The sequence below is a fragment of the Belonocnema kinseyi genome, chromosome 5 (assembly GCF_010883055.1).
Source record: "Belonocnema kinseyi isolate 2016_QV_RU_SX_M_011 chromosome 5, B_treatae_v1, whole genome shotgun sequence".
Taxonomy (NCBI): domain Eukaryota; kingdom Metazoa; phylum Arthropoda; class Insecta; order Hymenoptera; family Cynipidae; genus Belonocnema; species Belonocnema kinseyi.
In genome coordinates, this window is record NC_046661.1 from 133352340 (window position 1) to 133374550 (window position 22211).

The 22211-nt window shown below is 31.9% G+C and overlaps 2 protein-coding genes across 8 annotated transcripts in view; one reads left to right on the forward strand and one right to left on the reverse strand.

Moving 5' to 3' along the window:
* LOC117173342 overlaps positions 1-18193 on the reverse strand; it is a 26870-nt gene extending 8677 nt beyond the window's left edge. The window contains exons 1-3 of one of the 5 annotated variants that reach the window (XR_004467163.1): positions 18062-18183; positions 17531-17614; positions 14556-14740 (exon numbers count right to left, since the gene is read on the reverse strand). Coding sequence is in view for 1 of the 5 variants with exons in the window: in XM_033361837.1 (XP_033217728.1) it covers positions 18062-18098 (37 nt within the window). In the remaining 4 variants the exon portion in view is untranslated. Of the gene's footprint in view, positions 1-14555; positions 14741-16546; positions 16815-17530; positions 17615-18061 lie in introns of those variants that run through there. The other 4 variants (XR_004467162.1, XR_004467164.1, XR_004467165.1 and 1 more) reach the window with 4 other exon arrangements.
* On the forward strand, positions 371-17253 carry LOC117173341 (kynurenine/alpha-aminoadipate aminotransferase, mitochondrial-like). Of its 3 annotated transcripts, XM_033361835.1 has the most exons (9): positions 371-396; positions 727-1010; positions 13166-13331; positions 13406-13592; positions 13681-13797; positions 14692-15015; positions 16567-16693; positions 16771-16979; positions 17124-17253. In XM_033361835.1, exons 3-9 carry the CDS (start codon positions 13213-13215, stop codon positions 17190-17192), a joined length of 1152 nt encoding a protein of 383 aa, XP_033217726.1. In that variant the 5' UTR covers positions 371-396; positions 727-1010; positions 13166-13212; the 3' UTR covers positions 17193-17253. The 3 variants fall into 3 exon arrangements, with proteins under 3 accessions (XP_033217726.1, XP_033217727.1, XP_033217725.1); XM_033361836.1 differs by lacking the exons at positions 371-396; positions 727-1010 and adding an exon at positions 1102-1172; XM_033361834.1 differs by lacking the exons at positions 371-396; positions 727-1010 and adding an exon at positions 4364-4654.
* Positions 18194-22211: the final 4018 nt, after the last annotated feature.

Sequence of the window (22211 nt, forward strand, 5' to 3'; positions counted from 1 at the left end):
AGGGGGGTTGTAACGGTTGACCTCTTTGGACTACTCCCACTCATATTTTGGGCTATAAATGTAGCGCGTTAGCCCAGCGCAAGTCAGTTCTCTCTAATCTTTTATTGTAAAAATTGTATTTACGAATAAAGTAAGTCGAGTACCATCTAGGTAACTCGACTAGTTTTTAAAAACATTCAAACTTATTATTCGGCGTAACAGTGCGATGAAAATGTAGATTTTCGATTTTTTTAAACAAAATTCGAAAAATTGTTTAAATAATCTTATAGATCCTTCAAAAAGTTACGTTTTTCTTTAGTTAGTTTTATTTTATTAAAAATCGTCATAGTGAAAAATTGTTTGTATTTTTGCGTACTATGGAAAGGTTTATATAGAATTTTTAAATTTGGATTCAATGTGCGTCCGTGATTGTCACTTTTACATAAAACTACCCAGTGAGAACAAAGTTTGGCGACGTCTTTACGACATCATTACGACATCTTTTCGACAACTTTACGACATCGTATGTCCATGTCGTTAAGGTGTCTTCACGATATCGAAAATAAGTCGTACGATCTGACTATGTCGTTACGCTATCACAAAGACATCGAAACGACATGGACATAGGATGTTGTAAAGATGTCGTAACAATGTCGTAAAGACGTCGCCAAATTTCGTGCCCACTGGTTAATACCTTCCTATTATGGATAAGGTCGTAAAAATAAAAATTCTATTTTGCTTATTAAGTGTGCAAGATACGAAAAAATCTAAATAGACAAAAACTATGCATTCAAAAAAGATCTACGAACTTGTTAGGAATCACTTTCTGATAAAAGCTGGAAAAATCTGGGATCTAGCTTAGCCTGCACGTGGCCCACACACAAGCTCGCATAAACGAGCGACACGTGGTTGCGCGTGCACTTGTGGTTCAAGGTTACCTGATAGTGACTATAAAAATGGTAACAAACCTAAATTGTTTGTCCTCCAAATCTGCGCGTGTTTACGCACTCTCGGCTTATGGCTAAAAACTGGTGAGTCAGCATTCTTTAGAGTTGATATTCAACTCAGGAATTTTTAGGAACTTTTTTGTAGAAAACTCGAACTGTTCGTAAGAAAGTTCGAAATTTGTTTACAAAGAAATTTTCTCTGCACAGTTTCTCAAAAACAGACTGCGAAGCTTATTTTTTAAAGAGGTGAACCACTGATATTACATTACCCACACACACTCATTTATTTAAATATACTAAAATTACAGATCGCGGGGGGGGGGGTATAGCAAAAGTTAATGATTGTTTACGAGGTTTAAAAGTGCATTTATTATTAAAAACTTTACAATTGTATTCAAGAGTACCAAAATTTTGTTCTTGGTTGAAAATTCAACTTTTTTTTTCCATCAATTTCTGGCTTGAAAATTCAACAATTTTGTTTCAAATTTTCTTCTTCCTTGACTGAAAAATGTGTTTGAAAATTCATATCTTTCTGTACAAAACGTGGTCTCTTTGCTTAAAAATTCGACTGGCTGCTTAATGCTTAATCTGTTTCAGTTAAAAGAAATTAAGTTTTTTTTAATTTTTGTTTAAATTTTAGTTAGGGGTTCAAATATTTTATTGAAAACTTGTTTTTGTTGATAAAATTCTACTGTCGTTTATTCTTAATTAATTTAAAAAATAAATATCTATTTCACGTTTCTTTGAAAATCCAACTTTTTAGATTGAAAATTCAGCTCATTAGTTAAAAGTTGTCTACTCTCTTGAAAGTTTCTATAAAGAGATACAAATTTGTTTCTCATCATTTTTTAAAGGATTAAAAAATTACAATTTTAGTAAGAACGACGACAGGTGCAAAAGAAATTATTAAACAAAAATTGTACAAATAAAAAAGACCTATACATTTATAATTAATAGTTTTTTTATAGAGATCACTGTATTTGTTTTAATCGTCAAAAATATAATTAAAAATAAAAACTAAATATTTTTTTGTTAACTGTTTAATGTAATTTGTTAAATTGGTGCACATATCATTTCAGCCAATGTGAGAAGAAGTTGAAAAATATTTTAAAATAAAAAAATAGTGGCATTAGCGCACAGTCGTGAAAAAAACAGTGCATTAGGTTTACATTTTTTTTAATAGTATTAAAATTGTGTATCTACAAATATTACAAATAAAATTTGAGCTTATATTAAAGCGGTTTTTTTTTTGCGCTTTATTCACATTTATTCACATCGTATATTATAGGCGCTAAAGATCTCTGAAGTTCTTTTATTTTAAAAAAAAATCGATCCAGAAATTTAAACAATAGCTAGTATTCTAAGAAAATCTGCCCGCTTGACGGGCACATTCTCATCGCGCGCTATGCGCGAGGTTCGCTCCGCTCAAAAGTTTGAGCGCGCCTAGGACGTCCGGCTGTTGGTTCTCGCGTTTTGCGCTCTAATATATATTTATCTCGCGCTTCGTGCTCGATATTGTATTTACCTCGCGCTATGCGCTCTATCTTTGTGTATAGACTTCTCGAAACTGAAGGTAAAATCATCGACAACAGTTATTTGATGATTGTGAATTCTCTTTTGTTAAAGCTCCTTCGGCTCTGATGAACACATTCTCATCACGTATCTCGTGCTTCGCACTCGAGTTTATCCCTGAAATTTTATATCATTCCCATAAATGCATTAATATATTTGAGTATCTTTAAAAAAATACGAGATTGTTGCATGGAAAAATGTAATTTTTGAATTTTTCATTATTTAGGATGCTCTCAAAATTTGAATTCTTTAAAATAAAAAAAGTTGTTATGATGATCTTGTAGGCCATTCATGAATCCAACTTTTTCTTATTTGGCCTTTTTCTCATATCTTCGGTTATTTTGCTCAATAGGTTCATTTTCGTGTGTTTTCTGGAATGTTGTAAACTCTTTAAATCTAGTAATTTTTGGTTTTATGAAAAATGTCATCAGGATAAATTCTGTAACTTTTTGAATATAATAAGCATCCGTACAGAAAAATTTTGAATTATTAAAAAATGTGGACTTGAAAATTTTGAAAATGCGCTCATTTTTAGTATTTTTTATCAAAAATGGTTGAATAATGAACTCAGCATTCAGCTTAAGACACTAAAAAATTGTTCCAAAGTCCAATCTAATAGATTAGTTTGTTTCAAAAGTTTTCGTGCTCACAGAAATACATACATACTTTTGAGAAAAATAGCGGTGGTCAAATTTTACACAAAGCTAATATCTTCTCTGGTGAGAATGTAAAAGTGATTTATTTTAATGAATAATTTTTGGATAGGATTAAAAACATAAAAAATCAAATTTTGTTAAAACCCACACACGAGACGAAAATTAAATTAAAAGACAAAAGTTGTGATAAGAATGTGCCCTCGAACCGGGCATATTTTTTTACTGTTAATGACGTTTTTCATGATTAAAGCCAAAAAGCGAATCCTATCAAAAAGTGGTTGATAACAAATTTGTAGAAAATTTGGACGAAAAATGTAATTTTTGGATTTTTCGTTATGGCTTCAAATGTTCATTTTCGTGTATTTGTGAATTTTGTAAGTGCTATAACTTTGGTAGTTTTTGATTTTATAAAAAAAGTCTTTGGGTATATTGTTCGACATTTTGAATGATATAAATAACCATACATAGAATTCTTTAATTTCGAAAAAAGTGGTTTATAAAATATTCAAAATGTGCCTACTTTTTGAAATTGTATACCAAATTGGCTGGCTAACGAACTTTACCTTTAGTTTAGGACACTAAAAAAGTATACCAAAGGCCAATCTAATAGATTGATTTTTTTCAAACGTTATCGCGCCCACAGCCTGAAATACATAGAGACAGACATATATACAGACAGACATATAGACAGGCATACAGACATACATACAGACAGAAATGCAGACATACATACAGACAGGCATACATACAGACCTACAGACAGACATACGGACAGGCAGACAGACAGACAGGCAGACAGGCAGACAGACATGCATACAGACATACAGCGAAAAACACAGGCAGACAGACACATATACAGACAGACATACAGACAGACAAATTTGTGAGAACCTGTTTTTTGGATTAAGGGGGTCCCAAAACGTGGACATTTGACAAAAACTGTGGGAGGGGCGTGGGGTTGGATGAAAATTTACAAAAATTTAATTCCTTCTGCGATGAAAATGTAAAAATTAAATTATGTTTCCCCAGCAAGCCATTGCTACTCATTGAATTAGTTAGTTAATACTAGTAAACTTTTCATTATTTAGAAATTGATGAAATTACTGATTTAGTAATCAGAAATGATAATACCATCTGCATTCATAAAGTTTATACCAATTCGGATTGACAGAGCAGAATAATTCGCTATAAAGAGGTAATCAGAGGTAATCCATCTCCGCTGGACCGCAGCTTTAGGAGATTGTTTTTCCGTCGTCTAAAATTAATCGTACTTATCGCACATTTTCGCTCCAAGCAGAACGAGATTATTTCTAAAAAAAAAAAAAACTTTTAAATCAGAGTTGATTAACCTTGCGCTGTTCATTTAATAAAGTCACGGATGACAGTAAGAAGTTTAAGTTAAAGACACGACAACAGAGGTTCAATCGAGGATTATGAATTATAAGAAATTTTTCTCTAAAATTGGAGAACAGAGGAGACCTGATTTAATCAGAAATATTAGTAAGTCAGAAATTAATTATTTTAAATATTAATCTACGGCTTCATTTCTCTATGTTTCCGCTCACTTTCCGTCTGTTTGTTTGATGAATTTAAATGTTCTGTGAAAAAATCATTTTATTGGTGAAACATTTTTTCATTTTGTTAAAAATTCTTTTTTTTTTGTTTGTTAGATTTGAAATTTAATATTTTTACTTAAACTGAAAATATTGCATTTTTAGTTAAAATATTTTTTCAGTTTAAAATGGAGTCACTTGGTTAAGAAATGACTTGATTGGTTGAAAATACATTCCCCTTGTTGAACTTTCTTGATTTTAGTTTCAAAAAGTAACGTTAAAAATTTAACGTTTTTGTTGAAAATTCTTTTTTTTTTGTTTGCTGAAAATTAATTTTTTCATCTAAAGATTTAAACTTTATATTTATGTATAATTTAACTTTGCCCGTTTTCATAAAATCTAGACGCTTTAAGGCCCCTTGAGCTAGAAAACATTTTTCGGAAAAACTATGTAAGATACGACGAAAAAATAAATAAACGAAAATCGTTCCTGGAAAAATGATCTGCGAATTCCTTATACATTATGTTTGGATAAAACATTTACTTTTTGTTTTAAACGTAATAAATACTAATATAAACCTAAGAAATAAAATTTTTGAAAAAACCAGAGGAAACACGAAAAGGAATTAAAATACAAAATTTATTTTATTAAAAATGTCTACAAATTTGTTATTATATATTTTTTCTAAGGCATATAGTTTTTGTGTTAATCGTAAAGGGTAAAATTTTTCTGTAGCTTGGTATACAGATTAATGCAAAATGAAAAAAAAAATTAAAATAATAATAAAAAATAAAATTGGTATAATATATTAATATATTGAGAATGTGTTCCTTAAAGGCGAAGGACATTTAACCAAAAAAGATATACGGTCATTAATTTTGAATTGATGATGTTCTGCCCTTTGATTTTTAAAGTTCTATGCACAAATAAGGGAGAGGTCAAAAGACTAATTTATAATTTAGTGATTTCGGATAATAATAATTGAATAAATGTTTATATTAGATTTTTTTAAGTGTGAAATTGCAAATGTGAAACTTCTAAAAGGCATCAATGTTAAGAAGGTGTCCTGGATTTTTCAAAAATTAAAATATTGCTTGCACTTTTTCTGAAATGTTTGACCAGAATTATTACAAATTAATTTATTTTCTTACAAATTAAAGGTTTTTAAAAAAATTCTTTTAGCGGGTTGAAAATGTCACCATATTAATATTAATGAGCCAATCATAGAATGAGATAAATTCTTTAATTTTCATTTTTCTTTCAAAAAGAATAACACAACTTTCATCAATTTGAAATTTTATAAATGATTATTATGTATATAAGAGTACAAGAATGTTATAAATGATTAACTGTTGCAACCAAAATTTAAAAAAAAAGTTTTATTATATTTTCAAATATTTTAAAACACAAATTAAGTTAAGTTTAAAGTCAATTAAAATTAAGATATAAAGTTAAATTAACTACGCTAATTTGAAATACTAAATTTATGATTCACAACTTAAAAAATTTTAATTTTAATTACATTTTAAAAAGTTAGGTTAAGATAATAGTTTACTTGTGTTTAACTTATTAGGAATAAATTAATTATCAATTGATTATTTGCTTTTATAACAATTGATATATTTTTGTGTATTTTGCTTTTCATTTTATAGCCTATATCAAAAAATCGTTTAATTGTCTTAATCTTTTTTATTTTTGTCTTAATGTACCAGTTTGACCTATGTAGCATTTTTCACAAATTAGGCATTACATTTTAAATACTGCATCAGTAAGTTGGAAAATATTTAGGGAAGTATTGCCTTATTTCATAAATTAATCTACTTTTGAATCAATTCTAAAAGTTGTTGCAATATTTAAATCATTTAATATTCGTTTAGCTTCAAGAAACAACTTACCATGGGAGGGAATAGCACCAGAATGTTTCAAAATAAATTTTTTAACATTGTTTGTATTTCTTTCTTTTGATTAAGAATCTGTAAATATTTTAATTTTGTTAATAACATGTGTTTAAATAAATTTTATTCGATAATTATTTACATAAAGGGTTTTTTGTTATATTCAATGTTTGATTAATAAAAGGACTGATGTCTAATTGTATACTTATTGAATACAGATGATACATCTAGAGAAACCATAATAGTATCAGGTGGAATTGTTTCATTGATAATTATATTTTTTAATTCAAATGCATTTTTTGCTTCAGCTTTAGGTACTCTTGAAGATTTGTTTAGAATATTTTTTGACAAATTATCCATTTCATACGTCGGAGAATTTATCAAAGAAACAACAGGTCGACGTGGAAAATTAGGATTGTGACCCTTCGATCAACCATAAATTCTAGGTATAGTGCTCGTAACGAGTGCCCCGAACGCTTCTACGCATGCTTCACGCTCGGTCTCTGCGTCGTTGCTGTTCGCGCCAAATTTAAAATTATAAAAAATAAAATTTTTATTGTTTATTATGAATGTCATTTTAATTTATATAAATGTTTATTAGACCGATATCAATGAATCTCGATAAATAGAAAATAGTATTAAGTACATACTGTGTAAATAAAACATATCCTTTCGTACTCACTTGTATTTTTCTTGCATATTTTTCATTATTCAAAAATTTTGTTATTTAAAGTTTATTAAAATATTAAAATGCATTGACAATCTTGTTTTTCAATAGAATTATGTCAATTAATACAAAAATTTATATATTTAGCAAAAACAACCTCTAAAATAAAATTCATTTTAATGAAAAATATTCAAGAAAAATACAAGTGAGTACCAAAGAATATTTTTTATTTACACAGTATGCACTTAATAAATTTTTATTTTTATCAAGATTCATTAATATCGGTCTAATAAACAGTTATATAAGTTAAAATGACATTATTCATAATAAACAATAAAAATGTTATTTTTTAGTATTTCAAATTGCGCGCGAACAGCAACGAATCAGAGACCGAACACGACACATGCGTAGAAGAGTTCGAGACACTCGTTACAAGCACTGTACCTAGAATTTATGGTTGGCCGAAGGGTCACAATCCTAATTTTCCACTTCGACCTGTTGTTTCTTTGATAAATTCTCAGACGTATAAAATGGCTAATTTATCAAAAAATATTCTAAACAAATCTTAAAGAGTACCTAAAACTAAAGCAAAAAATGCATTTGAATTTAAAAATATAATTATCAATGAAACAATTCCAACGTAAAAGATTATCATTGAAGTAATCTTCAGTTCGCCATGAATCCAAGGACTAAAAAGTTTCTTTTTTTAGTTCTATCTCAGGTTTCTCTTCTAGATTTTTTAATATGTTTATTGCAACCTGGCGCAGGGGTGGCAAGGCCACCTCGACCTAGGTAACTTATTTCTTGAGAAAGTCTGTTGACATCGCGTGTTTGCGAAGGGGATGAAAATTATATTTCTCTCGAGAGGAAATAGTTTCAAGAGATAATATTGATGCAGAATCGTAAAATTTAATAGCTGTTTATTTGATACACACTAAAATGTATGGCAGTGGAAATTTTCTGTAAAGGACAGAATTCTCAGTATGTCTAAGGGTTTTTGTGATGCGCCTGAGAAATTTATTTTGAATGATTTGAATGTCATTAATATTACTTTTTGTCCGACTCCCTTTGAAAACGTGCCATTTTGCTGCACGTGAAGCTTGCCTAATGTTACCGCATCCAGCCCAGCTAGGGAGAATATGGAGAAAAAAATCTTAATTCATTGTTCGATACCCGACAAGAGTAGTGGCATCATATGATGTAAATTAAAGTTGTTTTTCTTTGAATTCTTTCATCATAAAAGATTTACGTAAGAGAAAAGGGAGAAAGGTCAAAAGGCAAACCGTAAATAAAAAAGGAATAGTGGAAAATGATAAAATGGGTGAAGAAAGCGGGGAAAGGATGTTAAGGGAAAGGTTAAAAGGGAAAGGGAAAAAGATAATATAGAAAAAAGGGAAGAAGAAAATAATAAACTAATAAATAAACGGGATAAACGCAAGAAACAAAGTGTACGCGGAAAAGGATAAAGGAGGAAAGGGTGAAAGTGGATACTGTAAAGGAAAACGGGCAAAAGTAACAGGGAAAGGGGAAAATAGAAAGGGTTAAAAGGGGAGAAATATGAAAGAAAATAGAAGCGAAATGAGAAAGAGGAAAAGAGGAAAGGGGAAATAATAAAAAGTAAGAGAGAGACAGATTTCTCGATCCAGACTATGACCAGTTGTGCACACTAAAACATCCTTTATCTACCTTACGGTCAAATGCTTGATTTCAAGGAGGGTTAGACAAAAAGTATAGGGTCTATCAAAGGCGTGAGGCTATTTGTCTCATGTGACTGCCGCCTTCGTCCTACTCGGGCACATTGTGCACGCTCGTCAAAATAGCCCTCCTTACGCCCTCGACGCACAATGGACAGGGTTGGCCATTCAAAGTGGAAGCATTTATTTAAAAAAAATCTTTTTGTTGTTTATTTAGATAATCATTTATTTTAGTTCAAGCCGATTTTTTCCAAGTACTTTTAAAAATTGATATTGCGCAAATAAGACACCTTAGGACTGAATATAACCCCACAACTAAAAGTCTGGTGAAGTTAAATCGGGTGATCTGACAATGATTTTTTTAACTGTTTTTTTTTTAAACAAATACTTCCACTTTAAATGGTGAACCCTGTACCATTGTGTCGCACATCCTCAAATTTTGCATGCATAAGTTATAATTCATCTGACCTTTTGACTGAGAACAAAATTGACTTTGACTTTGCTATATCCATTTTTATTCTCTAATGCTGAGCCCATTCATCAGCGACTTCTAGAGCTTTGTTAAGTAGTTTAAAATTTTCTGGAACTGCCCAGGAGGAAGTGAATAGCGCGGTGTCATCTGCATATAATCCAATTGAAACTTCAGGAACCTCAGGGATGTCGTTTACATAGATAGTAAAGAATGCGGTTCCTAGAATATTGCCTGTTGGAAATCTGGAATAATTTGTTGGAAAGAAAAGTTTTTTATGTGGATAAGCCCTCCTGGTAATTTGTAATTGATTAGTTTTTGAAGCAGCCCTGTATGCCAGATGCTGTCCGAGAATTTTTCTGTGCCAAGGAAAATAAAAGAATTTTGTTTTCTTATATTAAAATTGGGGCTGATGTCTTCGGTAAGCTTAAGCATCATGTGCTTTCTAGAATGGCCGATTTATCAAACCGTACTGTTACAGTTTAAGGATGCTATTTTCCTGGAGGTGACATTTAACGCGAATATTTTTTTTAAATGTTGATTATTTTACTAAGAATACTCATTGCCTGAATTTGTTTGGATGTTATAGATTCTTGCACTTCTCTGGAAAACTAGAATGTGAGCTATTTTCAAAGTTTCAGGAATGTAGCTTATTGAATACTGGTATTGAACATAAGTGCAAGGAGAGTTAGGCACGAGAGAGGAAGCTTTTTGATAATTTGATAATTGACCTGATTTTCTAAGAGGGGGAATATCAGTCTGCGGTTTCCTTAGAACTTTGGTCAGACGATATATAGAGTTATTTTCAATTTAAAGTTTATTTACTTCTCTATCCCAATTTTCACATCAGTGATCTCGGAATTCAAATGAAAATAGTTTTCTGAAGGCGGTAAATGATGTTTTTAATGATAAACCTTTCAGTTATATGATGTTTTAGCAGAGTTCATCACGAGGGGGGATAAAGTCTTCAATGGCAGTTTTTAGGCTAGAGTTGTTATTAGATATGGCTTTTTCAATGTCAGTATATTATTAATTAGTGTAGATTAAAAATAAGAATGGGTTTCTAGTATCCAGTTAAAAGTCTTCCAATTTGCTTTTGAAAAATTAAAGCGAGGCACGACAAAAACTTTATCACAATTAGTAAAAACACTTAAGAGAACTGGGCGATGATCTGTGTCTAGTATATCAATGGTAAGAGTGTCGTAATTGCCGAAGTTATTTTTAGTGATTGCAAAGTCAAAAAGGTCAGATTTATGTTTGGACTTGTGGGAAGAAGGCATGTGCGTCTGGCGCAGACACAGATAGATACTGGTAGTTCATTAATTAAAATATTTGTTTTCTAATTTTTTCAGTTGATCTGTTCTTCTAAGCTAAGCGTTTAGAATTCACGTACCGTTTAGCGATTACCGAGGTTTCAAGTTTAAACATTTTTCTACAGTCGTATATTGTAAATTAGCGATAAGAAGGACAAGGAAATTTTTAATGACACCCTGAGGTTTCAAAAAAAATTCGATTTTTATTATTAAAGGTGACTTTTGATAGCAAGTGATAATATATTATAATCAATCTTGGCATTTTAATTTATTACCTCGGTGATGTTAATTTTTCCTCCCATTATATCAGTGGTTGAAGTTGTACCTCTTTTCAAAAAAATTATAAGACTTATTATTAAGGAATTAGCGGGTGAATTTTCAGCGCGTATGCTTGCTAGAGTAATTTTAATTTGTTGGTTGGAAGTCTTTTTGGGGGCAGTTGGGTTTGCTCTAGTGCTAGTAATTCTTGGTGTTTTGGATGGTTGCACAGTTTAAGTTTTGATGGAATGTGCTTCTGAGGTAGATGCGACGACATTGCTGTACGTTGATTTTGCCTGTAGCTGGGCACTGACTAGTGGGATTTATTTACGAGTTGGATCTGATTTTGATGTTGTCTGCACAACTAATTTATTAGTAACCGTTCATTTACGCAAATTATTAGGCTATTCTTTATTTATGGTGGGTTATCTGGATGCTCATTTAAAAGCAGAACAACCTCTATAGTTAGCGGAGTGCTCTGTAGTTAGCGGAGTGGTCTCTAGCACATTTATCGCGAATGGCCGGTGATTCAGGATCCTTTTTCTATGTGAAACTCTGATGCGCGCGAACATAATTCAGACAGCGTGGAGTTACGTGACACACGTCAGAGAAGTGATGAAATAGCAATTAAATCACTGGGAAGTTTCCTTAGGTTTAACATAGGGCTCGACTTCTATTTGGAGATACGAAATAGACTATAGATTAAGAAACTCTTTTGCTTGTGGGGTATTCGGGACCGTTACCAGAGACATTGGTTAGTCTTTCTTCGCTTGTCGGTTTTTAATGCGACCAACTCATGTCATAGTGAACCCTCCCTCTTAAAGTTTAGGGTGGACTGAGTAATCCGAGTACGCAATGAGGATATTTTTGATAACTAGTTGGATAGGCGAGAATAAATTCTTTTACTGTATGGATAGTATTGAAAACCCTGCTGCTCTAAATTGAAGATAATCTTCGATATAAGATACGCGAACGGAATAGACGTCTGAGGCGAGATTATACACTACTGATTTAAATTGTGTGGAGTCTTCTAAAATTTCATACAGAGCCGTGTAGGGGTGGTTGCCTTTATCGACAATAATATTAATTAGGGATATTTTTCCTAATCTTGTGGTTCTTTGATTGTCAGGATTTCGCCTGTCAGGCACTTTTTTGTATTTGATAATTCCATGTTTACGACTGACGTCTTTGACGTCTCACTGCTTCCTCCAAATGAGGTGACTGAAGATTGGCCACTAATCGTGCGGACCGAAGCCTCATCACACGACTTGGCGATCTTACGCTTTTTACAATTGAAAGTGACGAATCTACAGTAAAAATTTCTGATCGTCCGACTCTCGTAGAGTTTTACGTGAAAAGAGCGATCCAATCGGGTGAAGCCCCTTTCCAGCGACATCGACGAAATTACCTTTTATATTGAGCCCTCACTAGCCTATCTGTGGTAATATCAATATTCCACTAATTTAAAAAATATATTCTGTTAATAATTATTGACAAATATCTTCTAATAAACAATTAAGTAACAGTCATTTTTTTAAGGCTATTAAAACCCGGTAAAAAATAAGTTCAAAGTAATATTCCAGTTTATGTATAAAATAATAATGTAATATAAATGATATATAATATAATACTTTTCAATTCAATTGATATATAATTTATATTACTGTTTATAAAAGTGTACAAAGAGCTGCGATAAATATTTTCAGCTTCTTTTAAACAATCCAATGAGTTCCAAAATTTCAAACGTATAATATAAATCTCCAGTTTGGGGTTATCAAAATGTAGCACGTGTCAAATTATCAATAATCCTGATATTTCGATTTCGATATTGCATCACTAGTCCCCGGGTTTTAACCCAAGCCAAATGTCTCTGGCTACTTTTCTCAAAACTGAAAATGCTCAACCGTCTAGAATGAGACGCAAAATCACAATTTAAATAGTATTGGTAAGAAGTACTTTAACTTATTTTTAAAATCATACTAGTTTTTCAGTTGTAAATCAATTTCCGTCTCCAATTTATTTAGATAATTTTCAATCAAACTCAGCCCACTGGCCGACGTTACTTTAATATTATTACATGCAGAAAAAATAGTGTAAATTATCTAGAAATGATCTTTAAACTTTAAGAATTTGATTTAATGTTATATATATTAAATTTACAGCTGAGAGATTTTTGAAGAGTCCAAATTCCATATCCTTATCAGCAGGTATGCCAAATGCAAACACTTTTCCTTTTGAGGAGATTGATGTAAAATACAAGGGTGGAACCTTGGTCCAATTAAGAGGTTCAGATTTAGATGCAGCACTGCAATACTGTGGCTCCCCTGGGTTAGTAAAAACATTGCTTGAAACCAAAATAGTACATTAAATTTTAACCTGAAACTATAATTTTATTGGTGAAGATTTATCCCATTGATGGCAAAATGGAAGGAATTTCAAGAAAAGTGGCACGCGCCCAAATTTCCAAATTGGGATGTGCACTTTGTAACTGGTTCGCAGGAAGGATGTTTCAATATTTTCGAATTGCTGATCAATTCTGGAGATGCGGTTATGGTTCAAACACCAACATTTACAGGAACACTGAGAGCAGTAAAATCGAATTTTTGTTTAAAATTGATACAAAATATCACAATTTTTATTCATAAATTAATATTAATTTAATTCTGTATTGTTCTAGATGCTTCCCCTACAGCCAGATTTTCTTGAAATAATTCAAGATTCAGATGGAGTAATCCCCGAGGAAATTGATAAAGTTTGCAAAAAAATGCTGGAAGATAATCAGCCAATGCCAAAGGTTAAGATTTCTTTTTATATTATAATTATTTGCGTCACTTCATTTTGCAGTAATATGAAGGAACAAGATAGTTGAATTTTCTTGTAAAATACTTACCTTTATAACTAATTAATTTAAATTAAGAATTACAATGTAAATTTTCAACGAAACAGTTCAATTTTAAGCCTGAAAATATAAATTTTCAAATTAAATGATGAACCTTCAACCAAAATCTAATGCAAACTATAAGTGGTATTACAAGCAAAGTTATGTTCTAAGCAAGAAGATTAACTGCCTAAAAATGGAATAGTTGATTTTTCAACTAAACAGATTAATTTTCAATCAAACAAAAACATTTTTGAACAATTAAGATAACTGATTGACAAAATCGTTGCATTTTTTACCAAATTAATTAATTTGTGACCAAATATTATGATGTTTGATCAAACGAAATGTATTCTGATGAGCTTTAAGCCTTATGTATTAAAATGCTTTTCAAATTTGCTTAGTTATTGTTGAAACGTTCACTTCGAAATTTCTTACAATTTCGTAAAATCCTTAGCGATAATATGCCAGCATAACATAATTTTTTTTTTAATTGGGAATTTCAATCATGATTTTAGTTTAAAAATGCTCATTTCCAGTAAAAAATTAATAAGAAATCCCAATTTTGTTTGGAAATTTGAAGTTTTCTTCGAAACCTTTTGATTCTTTATTGTAATTTTTCTTTTATCAATATACTTTGCAGAAAAAATATTAATAAGGAACTTTTATAATAATTTGAATGATACTAATAATTTATTTCTCAGATTTGAAGATAATAAGCCAGTTCTAAAGGTTATGATAATTATTACTTAAAAAACATTTTTTAACATTTAATTTTGCAATTATTTATTTATTATTATTTTCCTTCAGTTTCTTTACGTGAACCCAACTGGTGCAAATCCGACCGGAACAGTCTTGCCTGAAGAAAGAAAAAAACATATTTATAAATTGGCTCAAAAATATAATTTTCTTATCTTAGAAGATGACGCGTATTATTTTCTACATTTTATGAAAAATCAGCCTGTCTCATTTTTATCATTGGATACAGATGGTCGTGTAATTAGATTTGATTCATTCAGCAAAATCTTTAGCGCTGGACTCAGATTAGGCGTTGTGACTGCCCATAAGGATATCCTTGAAAAGTTATCTTATCATGTACAGTGTTCTACAATACATGCTTCTACTTTATCTCAGGTTATTATTTTCTGTTACATTTTGAAATTTTGTAATTGTATCGATTACAAAATTTTCCATGGCCTGATCTTATTCTCGTGCTTCATTCCTCATTTTTCTTCCTGTTATAGCACTCTCATTCCCATTTTAATTTTTATGCCAATTTTACTGTCCATCCCATTATCAATGGCACTCGAATTACCACTGCCACTCTTGTTACTACTGCAGCTCACGTTATTACTGTCACATCCATCAACACTCTTAATTTCATTACCACTAAAAAATCCTACATCGTATCTTACCCGCACTCCCTATACTAATTCAATTACTACGCCCAATGTCATTTTCGCCTTCGCTTCCATTTCAAGTACCTTCCCATTACCAATCCCAATTTTATTACCTCTCCCACTTCCAATACCACTATTATTCCTATTTCCCCTCGCACTTCCATTTCCACTCCCAATAAAATTTCCGCTCTTGCTCCTATTAGAACTACCATGTCCATTACCAATCCCAATTCCAATACCACTCCCACTTAAACTACCACTCTGACTCCCTTTCTATTCGCACTTTAATTACCACTCCCACTTCAATTTCCGCTTTGACTCACATTGCAAATACCATCCTAATTACCAATCTCAATTTCAATACCACTCCTACTTGCATTACCGCTCTGACTCCCATTTACCCTCGCTATTCCATTACCACTCTGGCTCCAATTTCGCTTTCACTTTAATTGCAACTACCATTACAATAATCAATTCAAATTCCATCGCCCCCTTTTTCCCACGCGCACTACCATTAGGACTGTCACTCTAAATTCCGCTTTCACTCAGATTGCAACTACCATGCCCTTTATTAATCCTCATTCCATTACCACTCTGACTCCCATTTTCGCCGAGGGGCTACTCACTGAGAAATCTTGAAATCTTGAAACTATTAATATGATAGTTGCAATTGAATTCGCATAGAGACTGATAAGATTTCCTAAACTACTCGTGATCGGGACTCGTGAGGAGATATCAGACTCGGCTAAGCTCGGCCGCATTCAGATGGAGTCGTCAGTGTGTCCAACTTACCGAGGCAGCGTGTGCATCACTAACGTATCAATGTGTGAATGCTTCGTGGTGCGAATGGGCCACGCTTGGTGGAAGATTACCTAAATTTCTAAGAGTTCCTCAAAGAATTCTTCTAAGGTTTCCAGCGCAGTAATCTGAGATTCCGCAGTGCCCCTCGATTTCCGCTCGCACTTACATGACCATTCCCACTACAATTTCCGCTTTTACTCCTATTACAACATCCACGCCGATTACCAATCCCTATTCCATTACCACTCCCATTTTCATTACCACTCACACTCCGTTTACCACTTGCACTTCTATTTGCACTCCCACTCCTTTTACTATTCTTACTCCTTTTACCACTCCCACTCTCATTATAATTATCTCTTCCATTAACACTACAACTTCAATTAACGCTCCCACCTTCATTCCAAATTATAAGTTTATAATTATTAATTATTATAAATAATTCCTTCTAAGACTTAACAATTTTTTATTTATAATAAGACAGGTTTTAATTTACAACATTATAGTATTATGGAATGAGGAAAAGTTGAAAGAGCATTTTAAGAGCATTCAAGATTTCTATCGAAGGAGACGCGATATTATGACTAACCTCCTTGAGAAATATCTTGATGGTAAACATCATAATTATAATAGAAATTATATCCGCGTATAATAAAGACACTACCAAATTTCTATTACTCGTTTACAGGCCTCGCTGAATGGTCAGTACCAAAAGCCGGTTTTTTTGTGTGGCTGAAAATCAAGGATGTGGATGACATTTACGATTTAGTAATGCAGAAATGTATAGATCAAAATATTTTTTTCCTTCCTGGTCATGCATTTTATAAAAATTCTAATAAACAATGTCAATATATTCGAGTATCCTACAGTTATGCTTCAGAAGAAGATATCGAAAAGGTTAACTTTTTTATAACAATTTAAGTTCGATTTATTTAAAATCACCTAAGACATGTACTTGTTTTTATTATTTGTTAACTACTTATCAATTAGTATTTCTGAAGTTATAAGAGGTGTAGTTATTAATAAAATTCTTATGTTTAGGCACTGAAGATCTTGGGAAATGTTGTGAAAAACGAAATCCAAAAGAAGAAAAAAATTGATGCGCTTTAACGAATTTGAATTTTTCCTTGTATTTCATGTTTTTTTAGCTTTTTCGTAATTTTGTTAAAATTTATGATATAACTGAAAGTGCCTTTAATGTTAAAAACATTAAGAACAATATATTAAATATTTTTTCCCATTTATTGATTTTTATCGAGAAGAATTTACTAATAAAAAACATAATGAAACAGATTTAAAACTTTTATTTAAACAATCTTTCTATAGAACCAATAGTCTTAAAGTAAAACACATCTTGCTTCTTGAGAGCATAATTGAATTTTTTATGATAAATATCACAATAAACTTATCCAATTTACATTTTCCTTTGCCATTTACATATTCCTTACCTTTTCGCTAAAGCATTATTTGCTCACTCTTGTCCAATACCGTCTTTCTGTTCTTTTTACTCAACCCACCGCCACGTCCAAGCCCTACAATTTTTTTAATCATTTAGTATTTTCCTTTTGGAATTTCTTCCTTGCTCTAAACTATCTTGTTTTTTATCAATAAAATCTCTTCATGTTATAAGCGGAAATTCTTCTTGATTTTATTATCATTTATTTCACATCTCTCACCTCTTATCGCTTATGTCTTATTTCTCATCTCTTAACTCTTATCTGTCACGTCTAATCCTGTATCTCGTAATTCTAATCAATTTTGTTCTCTGCTCGAGGCCATTATACTTAAATTTGCATTAAGGCATTATTTAGTCCGAGTGACCACTATTCGACATGAACCGAACAAGAACTGAACTGTTAAATGGGTGTAAGACCCCATCAAATTGATTGTAAACTAGAAGTTCCAATTAAGTACAAACGACGAGACCTTAAGTTCAAAAGAAAGATTTAATCTTGATACAATTATTTAAAGGGGCCTACCTGGCAACGTCCGGTGAGCTCGTGTCGTTCCTCTCATTTTTCAGAATTTTTGAGATATATCCTTTGGTTTTAAATTTTGGCTAGTGAGAGTCGCCTTTCTTTCCTTTGGTCCACGTGCTGACTTGAAGCTCAGAGTAACGAATGACTAGACAGAGCGGCGTCTCGGTTCGTCACAGCAAGTGAGAACCGGAGCGCCACTTGTGGCACAAATTGACACCAAAGATCAGTGAAAAGAGAGAGGTACGAGGGAGCGGGACAGTCGGCAGTTAGTCCCTTCACAGCGTGGTGGCGCGCCGTTGATCCACTAATTCACGGCTCCGCCCTAGTCGTTTTCAATTCGCTGCTGTTTCGGGGTGCGCTGTACATGTAACAAGGTTTGTTACCAATTCATAAACAAGTATAATAATTCAATTGTGGAATTCATCCGAGGTTTGCATTTATGCCATTAAATTGATTCGCTACTTTGGGCTCTTTTCCCAGCGACCAGACAGCTAAGTATACCTTTAATATTTATTTTACACCCGCTCCCGGCGAAATTCTGCGGTTGTCCTTATGACAAATTTTTAATTATATATATATATATATATATGTGTGTGTGTGTGTGTGTGTATATATCCTATGATATCAAATTTATTTCGCATATCTTTACTTAGAACCCCACTTATATTTCTACTTCCGTCTCACTGTTTTCCCTATCTATGTTTCTCTACAATTTTCTCACCCTTTCCTTAATCCCATTTCCGTTCGCCGCATCAAAAAATCTCCTTACGATGCGGCGAAACGAGATATTGAGATTTCATCAGTTTCAGAAGTCGTATTTTAAACAGATTTTCAAGATCTTTTTCCTATATTGAAGATGAATATATTATTCACAGACCCAACCAGATCGTTTTAGAATTTTTTTCAATTTATTACTTCAGTTATAAGAGAACAGTGAATTATATTTTTTGTGACACATGAATGATTTAAGTCCTTTTCCACGCCTATAAAGCAAAGCTAAAAGTCTCTGAAAGTGTCCCGGAATTTATATAAGTTTTTGAATTGAATTTTTGGTAATTTATCTGAAGTTACTATAAATTACCTTTAATATTACCAAACATTTGCTGAAATTTATAAAATAAGTTTGAAATTAAATTTTCGGAATTTTATGGTAAGTCAACAAATGACTGTAAATCGCCATACATTTCGGGATATTCATAAAAATGTTTAAAATTAAATCTTCAGTAATTTATGGTAGGTTACCATATTTACCTGTAAAATTACTGTGAATGACTGAAATTTACCATGATTTTCAGAAAACTTATAAAAATGTTTAAAATGTAATTTTGGGTAAATTATAGTAAGTTCCCATATTTACCTGTAAAATTACCATAAATAGCAGAAACTTTCTGTGAAGGAACCTGCACGAAATGCATGGGAACATTTCTTACAGTGGATTTAGTTATAAGCTTTAAGGGCTCCAATGATGTAGCCATAGAAAAGTTTCAAAAAAAAGGTCAGTTTTTAATGCTATCCGACGCCAAGCGCTCATAATCAGAGCATAAGATATATCCGTATAGCATTTAAAGTGAATGGAGGACAAAATGAGCATCATGCATTAAAATGTAATAAACATAACGCCCGTCTCACACAGTGCGCTTCTCGCAACGATTGAACGCTAAGCGCTAAATTTTTTTAATAAACTGCAAAACTGCCTGTTTAGGTGCAGCAACTGCGAGAAAAGAAGATCAGTATCAAGTGCAATAATTCCAATCATAATAATCGGCCTCTTCTCGTAACGGTCAAACGCTAAGCGCTCAATATTCTGACTAAATTGCAAAACTTCCTGTTTGAGGGCAGAAAAGGTTATCAAATATGGTCAGTATCAACCTTGATTGTTCGAATCATATATATTGCCAACTTCTCACAATTTTGGAACACGAAGCGCTCAATATTTTTAATTAATTGCATAAATCACTGTTTCAGGGCAGCAACAATGATAAAATAAGGTCAAAATCAAGCGCGGCCGTTGCGAGAAGTGGACTATGTATATGATTGACACAAAAGCATTCGATAATGATCTTATTTTAGAAGCGTTTCTGTGCTACATCTATAAGTGTTAACTTAATTTCAAATATTAAACGCTTCGCGTTCGGAAGTTGCGGACAGAGAGGGATTTATATAATTGTCATTGCCTCCAATCAAACGGAGCTCATTTCAAATCCTTTCTCCACACAAAGCAGTAATTGTATGAGTTTGATAAAGCCTTGCACGCTTCGCGCTAAATTATTAATATATTTAAATAAAAATAAATAAAATTAGTAAATAGTACATTAATATTCTCCGTTTAAAATAATATCTTAATTTTACTAGATTAGATGCCTTAATATATTTCTTTCTCATAAGCAAATTAATAGCTGCAACTGAAATTTACTACATTTGCGATACTTGCATTTATTATAGAATATTTATGGCTATTTCTTTGCAATGTTACGTAAAAGTCATTGATAATCATGACCTAGAAATGAACAATAACAATTCTTAATTTTATGAATAATTCCTACAAACTATTTCACTTCTATCGAATTTTTTACCACAGAGACTTTTTATTTTATGGGTGATTATTTTATATAATATTATGGATGATGCATTGTCGTAAGAAAACAATGAAAGTTCTATTTTTAAAAAATTTCAAATTATTTAACTCGCAGAATTCAAACAATTCGTGGAATTGCAGGGATTCAAGAAATTTCAGGAATTCGAGAATTCACGTAATTTAAAGAATTCACGGCATTTAAAGAACTCAAGAAATCCTCGTAATTTAAAGAACTCAAAGAATTCGTATGATTCGCTGAATTATCGGAATGCACGAAATTCGCGAAATTCAAAAAAATTCATGGAATTCACAAAATTCAAGAAAAAAAATGAAATTACAGGAAATTCCTTAATTTACGAAATTGAAGGAATTCACCTAATTTATGGCATTTAATTAATTTCAACAATTCACGGAATTCACGGAATCGCTTAAAATCCTTTAATTGCTGCAATTTCGTGAAGTCCTTGAATTTCTTAAAATCCATTACTTCCGTAATTTCCTTGAATTTACTGACTTAAATCAATCCATGAATTCTATGAATTTATTCAATTTTGTGAATTTCGTGAAATCCTTAAATTCCCCAAATTCCTTTATGTTCGTGATTTCCGTCAATTCTTTGAATCCCGTAAATTCATCGAATACCTTAAATTCCATGACTTCCTCAATTTCCCTGTATTCCGTAATTGCCGTGCATCCCTGAAATTCATTTAAAGCCTTAAATTCCCTGAATTTCGTGAAGACGAAAAGAAGACGAAAAGAAGAGGGAAAACGCGATCAGATGAACAAAAAAGAGATTACAGAACCAATAATAACAACACAGGCCTTTCTCAACATGCTTGATATTTTGATCATTTTCTTTATCTTGATTTCAACAACATCAAGATTACAGCAAAAGAAATGATTACAAACAAAAGAAAAATGATAGAATCTATTTTAATTAAAAAGTATAATGATTTGTGCGTTAATTCACAAACTGACGGAATGCATATTAATGATGTTCGTCAGCGCTTATTAAATTGATTTGTCTTTAAATTTCAAAGATTTTAGCGCGTGCTGTGGATTTAGCTATAATGACTACAATAACTCAATATCTAATCATGTAATTAAATATGACGTCATATCACCTTTTCTGTACTAAATATGTTTTCTCAAAATGTCGTACTATCTCAGTTCATAACATTGACTGTCACCCAAAATAGTTACCCCCTTTGCTCTATTGCCCATACAAGGTGGCGGCTGATGGTTCGAAATTTGGAAATTTTGTTTTTGATTGTATGCTTTTAAATAACTGATTCAACATTTGATACGCTTTAGGGGCGTAGGATAGCCAACATTTTACAAACTCAAACTTAACAAAATAGAACAGAAAAAAAATAGAAACCGCAATTAAAGAACTCAATCGGAATGCAGATATTAACATATTACCCGCAGACACAGCAATATAACAGTGATAACGGATGTCGAAGACTAGAACAACAAAACGATGGATCTTCTAACCGACGATACATACACAAAACTTAAAAAGGACCCTACAAAAACAATATTCAGTAAAACAAAAACCCCTCTTAAAGACTC

Excerpts from the sequence above, each read along its gene's own strand:
- LOC117173341 (XM_033361834.1), top strand. The coding sequence starts at position 4,588 with ATGAATTATAAGAAATTTTTCTCTAAAATTGGAGAACAGAGGAGACCT. Across the intron at positions 13,798-14,691 it reads ATAATCAGCCAATGCCAAAG|TTTCTTTACGTGAACCCAAC; the intron begins GTTAAGATTTCT and ends ATTTTCCTTCAG. Across the intron at positions 15,016-16,566 it reads ATGCTTCTACTTTATCTCAG|GTTTTAATTTACAACATTAT; the intron begins GTTATTATTTTC and ends ATAATAAGACAG.